Source organism: Conger conger, chromosome 14 (assembly GCF_963514075.1).
Source record: "Conger conger chromosome 14, fConCon1.1, whole genome shotgun sequence".
NCBI lineage: Eukaryota > Metazoa > Chordata > Actinopteri > Anguilliformes > Congridae > Conger > Conger conger.
In genome coordinates, this window is record NC_083773.1 from 42469274 (window position 1) to 42486773 (window position 17500).

The 17500-nt window shown below is 40.1% G+C and overlaps 1 protein-coding gene across 1 annotated transcript in view; it reads left to right on the forward strand.

Annotated features, from left to right (window-relative positions):
• grip2b (glutamate receptor interacting protein 2b) overlaps positions 1 to 17500 on the forward strand; it is a 201053-nt gene that overhangs the window by 131809 nt on the left and 51744 nt on the right. The window contains exons 4-5 of the mRNA XM_061218812.1: positions 14128 to 14273; positions 16399 to 16485. Coding sequence (XP_061074796.1) covers positions 14128 to 14273; positions 16399 to 16485 — 233 coding nt within the window. The remainder of the gene's footprint in view (positions 1 to 14127; positions 14274 to 16398; positions 16486 to 17500) is intronic.

A 17500-nucleotide genomic window follows, 5' to 3' on the forward strand; every position in this document is an offset into this window, starting at 1 on the left:
GGCAAACATAGTGCACACAGAGAAACCGTACACGTGAAGCTGGATCATGGCTGTACATCATGATTATGGATCATACTGTCATTTCAGTGCTCTCCAGTATTGTAGGTTATTTGAGAAAGCTGTTACAGCAGCCTTGAGCTGTTGAGTGATGATGCATTTGAAGATGTTTGCATTGGCTGATGCTTACATTTGAATACATGCTTTTTCATTTGCAGATGTTTGGATTTGAATATTTTGTATTTGAAGATTTTTAAAGGTGTTTTTTTGCATTTGAAGATGGTTACATTTGCAGTTTGTATTTGACTGTTTGCATTTGAATATATCTTTTGCATTTGGAGATGTTCTTTTGAATTTACAAATCTTTGCATTTGAAGTTAAAAAAATGATGCAGATGTCTTTATTAGCTCGTAGATGAGTGATCATACTCACACATAAGTACATCAGGGCTGTCCGATAATGGCCAGTGTGGGTCCAGGTTTTTGTTTTAGCCTAGCACTACAGCACCTGATTTGACTGTTTAACTAATAATGGTCTTCAATAAACACCTCCATAAGTAGAATCAAGTAGAATACAAGCTAAAGCAAAAACCTGCACCCACAAAGACCCTTTTGGACAAGACTGGACACCCCCAATCTACACGGACATTGAGTTGAGTTCTGGTAGCCCAAGAGTTTGTCATTGGAAATGCATAGAAGAGTACACAATGAGAACGGGCCATCTCCCCAACCACACAGAGCATCTAGCTCTCCGTCAAGACTGGTCTACTATGATGTGTTTCAAAGTCACAGTGTAATTTTGTTCTTCCCATAAAATACTCCTGTCTTAAATTATTATTTTCCAAATGCCGAGCTTTAGTTACATTCATTATCATTTTCTATGAGTCTTTCCACTTCTGGATTCTGTTTAAATCTTTTTGGATAAGCCTAGTACATCCCTCAGGCTTGTGGCATCTGCAAATTTAACTCATTTGCTCATGTCCCAATCAAAGTAATTTATGTAAATAAGGAAAAGCAGTGGTCCAAACACTAATCCTTTTCAAACTCCCAAGTCCCACAGTACCTTGTTCAGATAAGATATTTCTGTCTTCCTCTCTTATACAGTACAGTGAGGTCCTTTAGTATTTGAACAGTGGTACATTTAATCTTTCTAATCTTTCTAATCTTTCTAATCTTTCTAATCTTTCTCATTTTCTCTTGGCTCTATACTCCGGTACATTGGTTAAAGTCAGAAAACTGTCACCTTTAATTTTAAGGTCCATATCAGGTGATCAGTGTAGGAATTACATCCCTAAAGTTTCTATCCATAGTCCTTCAATTTTATGGAAGTAGAAGTAAAAGTAATTGGACAATTGACTTCTTAGCTGTTTCTGTTTAATCAGGCGTATTCAATCGCTTCCTAAATGCAGCTATAAGAAACCTTTCAGTATCTAATGTTGATTCTAAGCTTTTGATTACCATCGGAGTCTGTCATTGGCGTTTGTCAACATGAGTTGCAGCGTTTTGCCAATGAAAGTCAAAGAAGCCATTATGAGACTGAGAAATAAAATAAAAACACCCGGAGACATAGGCCAAACAACAGGCTTACTGAAACAAACTTTGTGGAACATTATTTTGAAGAAAGAGAGCACTGGTGCATGTTTGGGATCATTGCCTTGTTGTGGGATGGAGGTCCACCCAATGGGTTTGGAGACATCTGATTGAACTCCAGCAGATACAGTAAGATGCTTCTGTACAGTAGGAGAGTAGGATCCCATTTGGGCATGTGACCGTGATGTGCCTCTCCAGCTTCCACAGAACATGGCACAGTTGAGTGAACATTTCTCCATATGTAAATAGTTCACTGTAGATATTAACAAATACTTCAGATTATCATGTAGATAGTTATTGTTTTTTATTGTCAAACTTTCTTTTCAGTACATACAACATTAAATAAAATAACACAAACTAATACAGGTACCAACAAAGTTGTACAGACATGAGAAGATAATTTGGCAGCATCATTTGGTATCTTTCATAAGGATTTGCAAAGGCTTTGTGAATAAGTGTATGGGCTGGGTTTTTGGATGATGAGAATACATTAAACAACACAGAATCCCAATCTACATCAACATCAAAAGTATCCATCTCTTTCTCCCATACAGTCGCAACACCCTGTATTGTTTGTTACAATTTATTACTGCAAGCTTTCTGAATATATTTGACACCATTCCAGTAGATGGTATTTGAGGATCTATCCGCGTAAACACTGGGTGTTGGGGTAGTGGGCGGTCCCATGCTACACCATATGCTTTTAAAGAAGACCTCAAATGCAATTTAAAAAGAAAGAAAAACCTGGGAGATTTAATTTTGCCTTAAACTTCTGAAAAGTGCACAATCCCTTGTCATCATGAATATCTTTCCATTTTCTAATATCCTTTTCTGACCAGAATGTGGTAATTGTCCCATATGGGTGATTGATCACAGAATTTACTATTATAGTTAACTTTCAACAGCATACCAGATTCAAAATAATAGGGCCACATTTTTATTGAGCATATTTATTTTGTGAGCCTGCAAAAGTTAAGTCTTCTAGCCTGTGTGGAACTTCAAGTGCCTTTTCAATCTCTCGCCGGGGAATAGAAGAATTGCTGTTTAACCATATATTTAATGGACGTAATTGAAAAGACCTGTAAAACTCTTTGAAGTTCTTTAGGGTGCCGTAATGTTGTGAGTCGAATGCAGGGTCTCTTATCATTCCATAAAATGGTGTCATTAAGGAATTGAGTTCTTTAAAAAATCTATCAGCGGGAGGAATAGGAAGGAGCAAGAATAAAAAATGTAGCCTTCTTAATACATTCATTTTTATGATCAAAACTGGAGCTTGAAGTGAAAGATTAAGATTATTGAATTATAATTGGGTATATTTGAGAATCTTGTCTAATTATTTGATGAAGCAAGAAGAGCAGGTGAGGGAGAGCCGCCTTGTCTCGACCCACAGTCTAAATGAAAAGAATGCGGCCGTATGTTGGACTGTTTTAGATTCTCTCATTATGCGAATGAGACGTCTGACATTGTCAGAAGCCGATCTGCCCTTCATAAAGCCCGCCTGATCCAAGTGAATCAGTTTATCCATCCGAGGTTCAAGGCAGCATGCTGGAACTTGAGCATATCATTTCAGCTCAGTTGTTATCAGTGATACGGTTCGGTCGCGGCTCTTTTTGTTTCTTTGGCAGTGCAGTAATCATTAAATGACATTACATTACAGGCATTTAGCAGACGCTCTTATCCAGAGTGGCGTAAAACAAAGTGCAGCTCGAACACAGGGACAAGTGTGATGAGGACCCTAAAGGAAAGTACAGTTCTGAGTCCTAGCGTGACTGCATAGATACAATTGGAACCCCTGAAGAATACATCAATTTATGAACTAGCATACCACAGTTGGCAGCTAGGATACCCCCGAGTACAATACAATATCTAATACAATAATCATGGATGTATTCTGATCTCTATGGAAACTCTGTTTCAACTGCATATTGTATGGAATTTAATATAAGTGTTTCACAGGCCTCCAATAGAAATGGAAACCCATCCAGGCCTGGCATATTACACTTATATATTACCTATTGAGTTCCTCAAGAGTAATTGGAATATGAAGGAGGTTTGCCTCCTCAGCAGTTAAAGGTACAATATGTAAGATTTCTGTGTTAAAAAATTGTTACAAGACCATTGTAAATCCCTTCCAATCATTGAAAAAGGCTCACTGACATGTTAACTCACCCTCTACCTGTGTTTATAATCCAAATTTGTAAGTTCAAAATATGCAGTTGACGGGCCGACGCTCTGTCCCAAAACATTGTATAGCTGTAGAATTGAAGCTCATTAATTGAAAATTGGTTCTAATTGCCGCAGCCAATGGCGTTTCAATGTCAGCGCGTTCACAGAGAAGGGGGAGGGACAAACAGTGTTGTGGTTTGAGCGTGTGTCTTGCCACAATTCCTCTCTTGACCATTAGAAGTCCAAAATTACCGATTGTACCTTTAACTTGGGAAGGTCTAACTTGCTCAGAAAGTTACTTATTTCTATGGGCAGGATGGCTGGTTGTTTTGCATAAAGTTCATGATTTAAAAGTATTATTTATCACCTGGGAATCAGTGGTAATATCTCCTGAATTTGATGTTATAGCATTAATATGAGAGATTGATTCATTCTGTTTAAGTTTTGAGGCAAGGAGTCCTGTGGTCCTTTCGCCTTCTGCTTTGGACTGCATCAAAAGTATTAAGTTGAGATTTCAGTATTTCAGCGTTTGTGAGTTTTATCTCCTTATCAATGCTAGTCTCAAGCTCATTTATTCTTTTATTGTGTTTAAAGTTAATGCAAAGGAAGTAATGTTACCCCAAAGAAAACATTTTGTAGCTTCCCGTAGTATTTGAGGATCGATATGAGTATTGATGTTGTTAATGTGGCGGAAGTCATTAAGCCTAGTATTGTCTTTAACATTTTAGAGCGCTAAGTATTCCACTTCATGAAGTCAGTGGAGTCATATGGAAAGAAGACTATGATTTAGTTCAAAGCAGTTGTGGAAATGAAAATCGGCAAGGAACAAAATAACACTTACACTTTTGTCCACGTACAAATGTTTTTTCCACTATGAATTCAATATCAGTATTACACTGCCTTGTTCAATGCTCAATTCGGATTGGTCACTTGAGGCATAATTGATAAATTATTTCCATTTATACCACAGTCTGGGTGAATACTTGCTTCCGATTGGATGCTAGGTGGTGGTTATTTTTGTGTAATCGTTCAACATTTGGCAGGTAGTACCGGCCAAGCCTAATCACCGCTATAAATTGTATAGCCTTTATTATGTTTTTAACCATAGCAACCATACACATGACAATATTCTACATAATACATACTTATCTTGGTATGCCGTGCAACTTTTATTCAGTTTTGCAGTCCAGCAGTTGCCCTAAGTCTACTATGTATTACTCTCTTGTATCTTGTGAAAACGCATCTGTAAGAAATGTACAGTTTGAGCAGAAAGGAGATCGCAAAAGACATCAAAACTGTGCTATAACCACTCCCGAGTGGCTCCACCACACTGAACTTTGCAAAAGCTGATGCAAAATGGATTTCCCTGTCCATAGGCTGATTAACAACCCTCTATTAAAACAAAATTATTTGCGATGCATAAAAACCGCCCTTTCCCTTTTCCCAGTCCTGACATCATTTCCAAATTAATAGAGGTGCAATTGAAGTCACCCATTATTACCGTCCATTGTCCTGGCAGACCGGTTTTATGTCTTCATAGAGAACAGTGTTGTCTGTCGCTGGGGTATTATGGCATTCTCATATGGAGGCCCATCTCATGGTTATTCATAGGTATGTGTCATATATTGTGTTAACTTACAAACATGCTGAAAAGCAGTAGACCTGCCGTTAGGGGAAGTTAGAGGTTGCAGGCAACCTGTTTGAAAGCTACCTTATCTTGTATAGCAGTTTTGCATTCCATTGAATGCATTATTTTCAAATTAAAAGGAAATATGGCTAACCTGACCATGACAGATATAATGCAAGCCTAAATATTGGCAAAATGTAGCAAGTTATCTGCAGATGGATCTACTCTCAAATCAAATACTGACCAGCAGCAGAGCAGAGTAGTACAATAAATAATAAAGCCATTGCGATAGCAAAAACTAAAAATACAAAACTGAAAATGAAATATCTATTTGTCTAGTCATGGTTTCTCTCAATGACTGTTAGTTCAGGTATACAGGCTCAAGTGGCATATATCTTGGTTCCCTGTTTGCTTCTCTCCTGGGCTCCTGATAAAGTAAGCTTCAGGTTTTGAGATTGGTTTCCGACAGTGTCATTGGCCTTTTGTCAGCGTTATGTTAAGGGTGACTGGCTTAGGTCCCAGGCTATGTGTCCAATCTTTCAGCAGGATTTTCATGTCAGGGTCTGTCCAAGCAATTGGGCTGTGATGGCTGTATACAATGCCCCTCTGCTTTCTGTCCGCTCTCTGGGCTCATTCCCTTTGCTTTTTTCATTTTCCTTGCTCCTTTTTCTCCTCCTGGCTCCACCCATCCGGAGAGGCTAGAAAAGAAGTTAAGAAGGGGAAATCGAGAAAACAGGAATTAGGCAAATGGAATGTCCTTGCCCCTTCAAACCTCAGTTTGAAGCCACGTCAGTTACAGATATGGCAGATGCATGGCAGAGGTGGATCCACAGATCAAACATTTATACATTTATCACTCTTTTCAGAAAAATACTTCCACAAAGGAATGCGCTCATGTTTCTTTGCTCCAAGGCAAGATTGGGAGTTCCTAACTTATACTTCTAGCTTCTAGAAGGAATGGGTTGGAATCTCCGTAAAGATGGCTCAATCGATTTCTGGCTCCAGGGCAAGGAAAATAAAAAGAGGAGGAAAGAAAAGTGAGATGGTTTGCGAGCATTGTCACCATTCGGCACCGTAGCCAGAATATCCAGCTTGCTGTAGCTGCCTTACTGTGGGACGTCCCCCCAGCCTGCCGTCTGTGTGCATTTACTCAGCTCAGCCGAGCGAGCTTCGGAGAGAGAACAGGCGTCAGAACGGCTACGCTGACGCGGCAGCTAAACTGACTCACGCTGTAGCAGCAGCTCTGGTACTGAGTCATAACCCGGGGCATCTAGGTTCAGTGTATACAACGGCCCTCTTCCTAAAGCACTGGTTAGCTGTGTCACAGCGGGGATGACTGACTGAGAGAGGCCGCGTGGCAGAGCGACCGTTACTAGACTCTTATTACACAGCGCTGCTGAATGCTCTGTTGTCATCGGTCACTTGAAGCTTTTTACGGTGGTCTGATATTTATGATCAACACCTTGCTGTAAAATCCAGCTGTGGGGATGAGCTGGCCGACCAGCTGGTGTCTGAGCTGGTAGCTGGTCGACCAGTTACCCGCTGTTTCAAAACCTGGCTTGGTTTTTTCAGCAGGGCAGGCCGTGTTAACTTAAAACGCTTTTCATATCGTTATGTTGCATATCGATATGCATATGCATATCGTTATCGCAATGTTGATTCCGGAAAATATGACCCTAAGTTTTACAAAGTTCAGCATTCGAAGCCGCCCCGTGCTCGGTATTAACGTTTTTTAATTAAGCCTGATTTATACGTTCGTACTGTTACTGCTGATATCCTGGGATTCTCCTGCACACTAGTCTCTAGAGTTTGCAAAGAATAGTGCACTTTTTTTTTCTTTTTTTTTCAGTGAGCGGCAGTTCTGCAGACAGAAACACCTTGTTAATGAGAGACATCAGAGGAGGATGGCCAGACTGGTCAAAGCTGGCAGGAAGTTGACAGTAACGCAAATAACCATATATTACAACAGTGGTATGCAGAAGAGCATCTCTGAACACACCGCGTCAGACTTCTAAGTGGATAGTCTACAGCAGTAGAAGACCAATTAGTCTTATATCAGTAATAAATACCTAATGTGCCTAATAATACCTAATAATACCTAAGCACCTAAGTGCTCACTTAACCTGAAACATGGGCAGGTCTGTTTCATCATAGGTAAATCTTGCTAAATCCTCCATTATATTAGCAATCCACCAAGGTGCAAACATGGGTGGCGTTTAACACTGATTGGTTTATTGCCCAAGACACACATATTATTAATTAAACTAAATTCACCCCTTTTGAACTGAACTAGTAAAAGTGGATTCAGACATGCCTTGGATACGTTTTAGACCACAGGCTCATTAAAATGGGGCCATGAGTGTCTTCTTCCCAACAAATCTCTGTGAAAGCCATCTCACGTGCGTGTTTGCGCTGTCCAAAGTCGATAGCCACAAGTCCAGTTTTGAGCGCCAATATACAACCGGGCATTCCAAATTATGAGAAAAGCAGGAAAATATAAAAACGAAAACACGATGGTAAAAGATAAAGCAGCTCTGTGAAATAAGCTGAGAGGGAATCTGCAGTATGGTTTGCTGTGGTGGAATGTTCCAGAGTTTTGGGGCATAAAAACTTAAAAGTGTTATTCCTCTGCTTTTAAAACAGGTCTTTGGGGCAGACAGAGGCCCGACTGTGGCCGATCTGAGTCGTGTCCGCTGGCATAAACGTTTCCTTACCCGGCCCTCACAGCCCTCCCTGGGCCACGCAACTGGGCTGTTAAGTGATGGGTGTAATTTACGTTGCGGCACTTTGGGGCTCCGACGGTCACAATCCCTCAGCCACAGTCTTGTTTAAGGCCACCCTAGGGCCTCCTCTGAACTGAGAGTCCTCTCCAGAATGGCACAGGCATGTCTGTTATATTCACCCATTCCCTCCTGTGTGGGCCTTTAAAAATCTAAAATAAGTTTTTAAAATCAGTGCTAAGGCTAACCGGAAGCTAGTTCAGCGATATTGGTACTGCAGTAATGGGTTCCAAGTTCTTTGTCCCTGTCAGCACTCTGGCTGCTGCATTCTGGGAATTAAATGTGCAATTTTCCAATGACTTCAGTTTGGAGGCAAGATGAAAAAATCGTGCAATAATCCAGCCGAGATAATATAAAAACCTGTGTAATTTTCCCAGCATCGAACAGGCATACAAATTATAATACTTTTGCTATTTTTTTGAGGTGATAAAGAGGCACATTATGATTTATTTATTGTGTGATTTCACAGTTATCTCTGAGTCTAACATTATCCCCAGCTTCAGAGTTCAGCATTTTGGAGATTAGATCCATGTGCAACTGTTCTCTTTAGAAGCAATCAAAATAGCTTATGTTTTATTTTGATTCATTACATACATTATTGGCATTTGGCAGACGCTTTTATCCAGAGCGACATACAGTTGATTAGACTAAGCAGGAGACAATCCTCCCCTGGAGCAATGCAGGGTTAAGGGCCTCGCTCAAGGGCCCAACTGCTGTGCGGATCTTATTGTGGCTACACCGGGATTAGAACCACCAACCTTGCGTGTCTCAGTCATTTACCTTAATTACAACGCTACAGGCCACCCTGTACGTTGGATATTGCTACAATACATTCAACTGTATTATAGCAACTTCCAATTCTTTTTTATTTTTGACTTGTCACAAACATTTTGTTAAGAGCCCAGTCGATGTGCTTTGCCCAGGTGGTCCATTCCATTCAGGACAGTTGAGTAATGTTATCTTATTGTGACATGGAATTAGCGAAAGTATCAAACATATTCTGCTTGTAATATAAGGATCAAACATCCTCCTATACTCTGTTTTAAGCCATTGTGAAAGCAGCACTTAAATCCAAAAGAATCAGCGTATCAACATCAGCAACATCTGCATTTAGCTGATGGCCAATAATGCTTCAATCTGTGAAAGTCTCTATACTATGGTGGGACCCAAATCCTGATTGATCCTTCTTGAGCATGTTGTTATCCGAGAGATATTGGCTGAATTGACAGTATTTTCAAGTACTTCAGCAGGAAACCCCAGGTTAGAATTGGTCTGAAATGACTTGGAATGGCCAGACTGGTCAAAACTGGCAAGAAGTGACAGTAACGCAAATAATCATATGCAGAAGAGCATCTCTGGACACACAACGTTAAACCTTTTCAGTAATGGTTTGCTTGTACCTGCTTTTAGAAGAAATGCTGTAAATGTTGGAGATACGATGCTAAAATCCTCTACAAAAGAATTGGTAGGAATCGGATCCAATGTGTAGGATGTTGATATTACATGCATAATTGCTTTTAGTTGTTTATTTTTACGTGATTTCTCTTTGCACTGGAGAGTATACATCCCAACATCAGTGTTGTTACATAGTGTGTAATTATTTCTCAATAATTTGGAAAAAATAGTGCTGCCTCACTACCCTAACAGATTCATGGTAACATAGTGTATGATTTCAAAACACAGGACAAGATATAAATATCCTTTATGTGCCAATTCAAGCACTTACCAAGAGAGTAGACTTGACAACGATGGAAGGTTGACACAGAGGAGTTTTCAAGTGGGCACCCTCCTTCCTCAACGTTTCGTTGATGAGCCCACGACGCCTCCGGAGGGCTCAACAGTGACTTCTGGCGTCCCAGAAGCACCCCCCTCTGCGTCAACCTGGCCTGCTACTTCGGGGCCCAGCAGGGGTCCTGCCTCTTCATCCACAGCCACTGGCTGCTTCTCTCTGCTGCCTCCGACAAGGCCTTGATGGCTAGGCGCTGGCTCTCGCCTCTCACTCCCAGGTCTCTGAGCAATCTGGTGGTAGATGTTGCCACAAACCCTCTGCACCTCACTTCCACAGGGCGGACTTCAGTGTTCCAGCCGTGATGTTGTGCTTCAGCAGCTAGCTCGGCATAGCGTAGATGTTTCCGCTCATAATCCTCATCCACGGAGTCCTCCCAGGGTACAGTAAGCTCAATGAAGACCTTCCTGCGAGAAGGTGACCAGAGTACCATGTCAGGCCTCAGGGTGGTGGTTGCAATCTCTGGAGGAAATACGAGCTGCCGGCTAACATCAACCAGCATCTTCCAGTCGCAGGCTAAGCGAAGCTGGCCTTGCTCCAGTGGTGTGGAGCTGCTCCTGATTACCTTAGCCCCCTCACGGACAAAGATAGTTGTTTGCCGGGGGTCAGATGCTGATAGTGGCAGGGAGTTGGTGGCGACTCGTTTGTTTTCCAGGGTGGAGGCAAGGCTCTTTAGGACTTGGCTGTGACGCCAGGTGTAACGTCCCTGGGTGAGGCTGACTTTACACTCTGCAAGTATGTGTTTGAGGGAGGCTGGCCTGGAGCAGAGGGCACATCCTGGATCTTCACCCATCCATTGATGAAGATTCACTGGTGTTGGAAGGACGTCATATGTAGCTCTGATGATAAAGCTAAGTCGTCTCGCTTCCATGTCCCATAAATTCTTCCAGCTGATCTTCCTCCTCTCCACACTCTCCCACCGTGTCCACTGTCCCTGTTTAACAAGGGAGACCGCCTTAGCCCACCTTGCGGCTTCCTCCTGGTGGCGTACTTCCTCCACCACCATCTTCCTCCGTTCTGGAGCTGTGGCTCTGTTCCAGGCTGGGCGGTTACTTGTTAACCCGAGAAGCTATTTAAATATCTGGTAATTTGATATATAATATTACCTTAGTTTTAACTGGAGCTGCAGTGTCCCAATATATTTTAACATGGCTATTAAACCCATCTGTTGATAAACAATTGGGAGAGCTTACATACCCTGGCTGTGGACACACCGATATCCTGTCCTAACCACATGATCATATCCATTATTTTACATTTGTTATGCATTTGTTATGCTTGTTTTAACCAATAAAAGTGAGGCCAGACTGCCACACAATACACAGAAATAATTCACCCCCAAGAAACCTATAGCTCTACGGCGCACTGCCTCAGTCCGCAGCCGACCTCAGCAGTCACTGGAGAAATAATCTTTGTAGACCACCCTGAGGTCACGATGCTCACTCAGCTTGCCTTTGTTAAAAAGTTTTAGCAGCAACTTGGCGGCCTATAATTAAATTCCATTCGAAACGATAGTAAAAGTGCCGCCAATTAATCTCTGCCTCTCGGAAATCACTGGTGCTAGGAGGTATTGAATAAATGTTGTCGCCCAGCAATGAATCACAGACCCTGAAACACAGATACAAATGCAATCAAGAAATACTGAAATTTAACAAAGTTTAACCCCTCAAGTATCACCCCTGTTCTTAACACAAGCTTGAAAATGACATGCTCAAAATAAAATGGCTACTATATTCTTGAATCCTTTTGAATACATACATAATCCTGGTGTCTTCTGGTATTACTAAATCAAAGTTACAGAGGCTCAAAGTGGAAGATTTCTCTCTCACTGAAAATATTTTCTGTTACAGATTATTGTGGTGGTGCCTGGCGCACTTAGAAATAGAATGGAGCTGCAGCTGAATCACTGGACAAATCCCCTTTCAAATTTGATGACAATATCACCAAAAATGAGCATTCTGCTTCGTCTTTTCTAAGCTATGTCTTGGCACTTTTTGCAAAAAGGATATTTCGAGACTCAAAAAGGACACATGGAAACAAAATTAAATTATGGGTCTTATGATTTGTCAAATATTTTGCTTGATAAAGTATGAAAAAGTTCACACAATGTTTGAATATGAAAGAAAAACAGCATTCTACAGTTTCCAAAATTTTCTATCCTATGTTTTTTTGGTTAAGAAAACCTTTTTTTTAATCAGTGCAATGCAGTGAAACCTATGGTCCCGTGACTGACAAATGCAAACCATATAGAAAAGCAAATAGGAAAAGATTTAATAAAACTGTTGAGTAGTTATTGTGAACATTACAAGTATGTTTTTGAAGTCATGATTCCCCTCAGCTTAGCAGTGCTATGACCAGATGCAAACAGTCCAAATCTGGGACAAATACAAAAAGGTTTGTGGGACAATGATGTTACAGTATAGTAGGTATGACCGGTAAGTGTGGTCTTTAGTGATACATAAAATGTTTGAAATGTAAATAAGGAATGAACAGTCAGCCAAAACAATTGGAATTAACAGGTAGTTCAACCACAGCCTTCCGAATCCTGGCGTTATATTTACTGCAGCCACAAAATAAAATCAATTAAGCACAAATCTTGTATTTCAACATCAAATAGCTACTCGACAGGCCATAAATTGGATGGTGTTGAGATATTGCTGGCTAGCGTAGTTGATGTTTTTGACTGAAGAAGACTGCATTCATTTACGGTCGATCAAAATGGAGGTAAAACAAGAAAACAAGGGGAACAAGAGCTAGAGAGCAGATGCATCAAAGCAGAGAATGCCAGAGATTATTAATGGATAATAATCTAAATCAATCATTTAATGTGTAAATGGAGAAACTATTACCTTTTGTTATTTTGCTTCAAAATGCATCTCAATAAGTGGGACTCGGGACAAAGGTTAAAAATGGTGTGCAGTACAACTGCAGAAAGTGGGACACCTGCCCATTCGACATAGCCGTGTTTTGGCTCTGGTTCCAGGCCAGTGATATATTTTTTTTGTCAGACAGTAATGAGCCAACTTTCAGAAGCCCAAAGGAGTTTGAGCACAAACAGTATGCAGTTCGATAATTAGTATTTAAATGAGCATATGGCTCCTCTCTGTAGAATTATACATGAGAGATTAACAATTCTCATCTTGGAGAATTAGGGTACCAAATGACTGTGCCAGAACAATAGAGTGACATTTTTGCTTGAATATCAGCCCAGTACAAGCAATTAAATAAAGAGACGACACTGTATTTAAAGTCTTGCATGTAACATGAATGTTTAACAGAGCTCAATACAATATTGGTGCTTATGAGATGGTAGTTTAATTGGGGTTTGCTGCAATATTGCTCCTAATTACCATTGGATTTTTTAATTTACTTCCTCTACTACAGAAATATATTTTAGGTAACACCCAGCATATTGCAAGTGTAAAGTACTGTATTTCAGCAAGAAGCCCCCGTAAAGCACTATTGTTGAAAAAGGGCATGTGCAGAGAAATGGCGTAACATTCTGTGGACTGATGAGATTAAAATTGTTCTTTTCGGGTCTAGTGGTCATCGACAGTACGTCAGACGACCCCCTGGTACTGAATTCAAGCCACAGTACACTGTGAAGACAGTGAAGCATGGTGGTGCAAAAATCATGGTATGGGGGTGTTTGTCATACTACGGTGTTGGGTTCGTATACCAGGGATCATGGATCAGTTTGAACACATCAAAATACTTTAAGGAATTATGTTGCCATATGCCGAAGAGGAAATGCCCCTGAAATGGATGTTTCTACAAGACAATGACTCCAAACACACGAGTAAGTGAGCAACATCTTGGTTCCAGATAAAAAGGATTGAGGTAATGGAGTGGCCAGCTCAATCCCCTGACCTCAACCCCATTGAAAACTTGTGGGGTGGCATTAAAAATGCAGTTTGTGAAGCAAAACCCAAAAATTCACAGGAACTGTGGAATGTTCATCAATATTTGCACTTTATTCCCTTCTTTTAACGCACTGCTATTTATTTGAACACAACTGTATGTGGTTATTTGGTCGGCTGCTTTTCCAAGACATTGTTCCAAAGACAATGTGCAGATGAACTGAGCTGAAGAAGACTCAGAGCGAGGCACAGATTCAGCGGCTAACTTGTGTGTGAAAAGTGTGCGGTGTGCTTGATATTGCGTCTGACCTTCCTGTCCCAGGAGCGATCAGCTCAACGTGGGGGATTACATCAAGTCTGTCAACGGCATCAACCTGACCAAGCTGCGGCACGATGAGATCATCAGCCTCCTGAAGAACGTGGGGGAGAGGGTGGTGCTGGAGGTGGAGTACGAGCTCCCTCCGTCAGGTATGATGTGAACACTCTGCCTGTGGTGGTCTGTGGGGGTCTGTAGTAGTCTGTATTAGTCTGGGGGGGTCTATGGTAGTCTGTATTAGTCTGAGGGTGTCGATGGTAGTCTGTAGTAGTCTGAGGTTGTCTACATTAGTCTGAGGGTGTCTATGGTAGTCTGTAGTAGTTTGACGGTATCTATGGTTGTCTGTAGTACTCTGTGGTGGTTTGTAGTATTCTGAGTGTCCATGGCTTAAAGGATAAATAAGGTTTTTTGACTTGGACCCATTTTTCCAAACTAATTCCATCATGCTGATCGATATTGATTATCATTTTGTCACATCATTCTCTGTGGAGCTTTGGCCATGCAGTCTAATGGTGCTGCACTTATAAGACTTCTAAATAAAAAGCTTGATTAGCAAATATGAGTGTATTAGATAATGTATAGAATGTATAAACACTTCCTTATTTGCACTGTGACAGGCTGTCTCCATGAAACAGGGAAAGTTGTTCACGACAGTAAGTTAACCGCCTTCTGTCATTCTCACTTTTAACAATGTACACTTCCGCTAAAAAAATAGTCTGTTAACTGAAACACCAAATGCCTGGTAATGGACTGATGGCATAAAAAAATTTGTAAATAAATGTCCCCTTCAGGCTACGCAGCTATTATTTTGAGAGAGGTTATTTATTTATGGGCAGTTCAAGGCTCTTTTGCGTGGCTCCATTAGACCACATTGCGAAGCAGAGTGGAGTTTTTCTCAGAGTGAACAAAGCCCCACAAGGAAAGAAAATTACAAAATCATTATCATTACCAATCAGCATGGTGGAAATGGTTCTGAAATGGGTCCATGTAAAGAACTGCAGTTATTCTTCAGAGACCAAGAATGTTTTTGATGTTTTTCCAATACTCTCCGCTTTTTTACAGATGAAACCGATCTATCTAACAGAGAACACCTCGTTTTTCACAATACCTGTCCCTACCAGAAGATGACAAGCGTAGGCCTGTGTATGATATGGTTTAGTTGGGGAGCCCCATTATATTAGAAAAAGTGTTAGTTCAGGTATATCATGCTTTATTGCAAGAATATGTTGTCTGGATTAACCACATCATACAGCCATGTCAATAGGACATGCCATTGCTTTATAATGCAGTAATATCAGCACAATTCTGGTGGAAATATGCCCTGACAACTGAAAGGATCAAATACTTATTTAATATATTTTTTTATGACACTGAAAGCAATAAATAACTATGTACAGCAATAATACATTATAAAATTAAAATAATTTTATAAATGATTTTTTAAAATGATCGTATACTTAACTACCTATAGATTGGATCGGCGAATGCCGTTACTTTGATGTACATGCCACTTCTCGGGGGTAGGCATAACACCGCGGGAATAGGGCATTTGACCGGAATTAGCGATATCTTTTGACAATAATATCCAAGACTTTTTTAAATTAAATATCTGACAAGCTGAAGGTCTTTTGAGCATTTCCGTACTAAGTTGACTGTATTTGACAGTCACTTGGTTAAAGCTGTCTTAAAGGAGATTTAGAGGTTTAATGTTTACAGTAGGCCTTAGACCCTAACAGAAAATTCTGCTGGATCTATTTCCAAAGTCAGTACCCCATAAGTAAGCTTCTCATTTTAGATATTTTTTAATGTCTTACTTTGACAGCATTTTCCATTTACACTCTGAAATAACAGTGTATTTTGGAGATATTGTTTTGATGTATTGTTTTTTTTCTGTGCTATTAATTAGGATAATTCAAGTCCTTTAATGATTATGTTTAAGTAGAATACTGGGGAATTAAACCATTTCAAAAGCACACCATTATATTGAAGTCCCTTTGTTTGTAAACTTGGCTGGGAAAGTGTTCAGATTATTGGTGTGTGTGTGTGTGTGTGTGTGTGTGTGTGTGTGTGTGTGCGTGTGTGTGTTTGTGTGTGTCGGTGCATGCGTGCGTGTTAGAATAGCGTGTACCAGGCCTTACAAGGTTTACAAGCTTTCTGCATTGCCTGACCTTCCAAAATAAATGTGTCTTGTATCCCTGCATTGCCTTGTGAAAAGGGCCCAGTAAAGGCTTCTGATTTAACAAAGGCGGTGACATCATCTCTGTCTGTTCCCGCCAGCTCCAGACAGTACCTCAGGTGTTCTTTCCAAGACAATCGAGATATGTTTGCACAAGGAAGGCAACAGTTTTGGCTTCGTCATGCGAGGTAAGCATCACATCATTACCTATTCTCATCTCTTTTTCTTGAAGGGATACTTTACTTTCTAGAGTTTTATTTCAATTATAGTTCAGTATAGTGTAGGTCTTTGATTGCCCAGACAGTTTTAGACAGAAATGCACATGCACACACCTTTCCAGACACTTATTTTTTTAATTTTAGTAATATTATGTAATTTATTTACTATATTATGTAATTACATTTAATTTATTTATGTAATAATCGAACAATTGTAATTGTTCAAACCAAATGCATTCATAAACATCATTTACCCCAGAACCATTTGTGTCTGTACTGTGCATGTTGTGTTATTTACTACTGTATGTATTGTGATTTATTTATTTATTTATTTATTTATTTATTATGATGTTTTAGCCAACCTGTGAAGCCGAAGGCTAATATAAAGATTATATTATTATTATTATTATTATTATTATTATTATTATTATATTCATATCAGACAATATTTTACTATTTTCTTATATTTATCACATCAGTTCATATTTGTTTCTCTCACAAATAACTAAACAATTATTGCAAACTGTCAACTTCCTGTCAGCTTTGATCAGTCTGGCCATTCTCTTCTGACGTCTCTCATTAAGAAGGCATTTTTGCCAACTGAACTGCTGCTTACTGCATGTTGTTTGTTTTTCGCACCATTTTCTACAAACTCTAGAGACTGTCTAGAGACTGCGTGAAAATCACAGGAGATCAGCAGTTTGGCACCAACAATCATTCCACAGTAACTTAGATCACATTTCTTCCCCATTCTACATTTGGTCTGAACAACAGCTGAACCTCCTGACCATGTCCGCGTGCATTTATGCATTTAGTTGCTGCCACATTGGCTGATTAAATATTTGCATTAACAAGCTGGTGTACAGGTCTCCCTAATAAAGTGCCCACTGAGTGTATACTATATCCTTTATGAAGTAAGTCAGATAACTCTTACCTTAAATATTGAAACACTGGGCTCAATACTGTATGGAAAGCATCTAGGTTC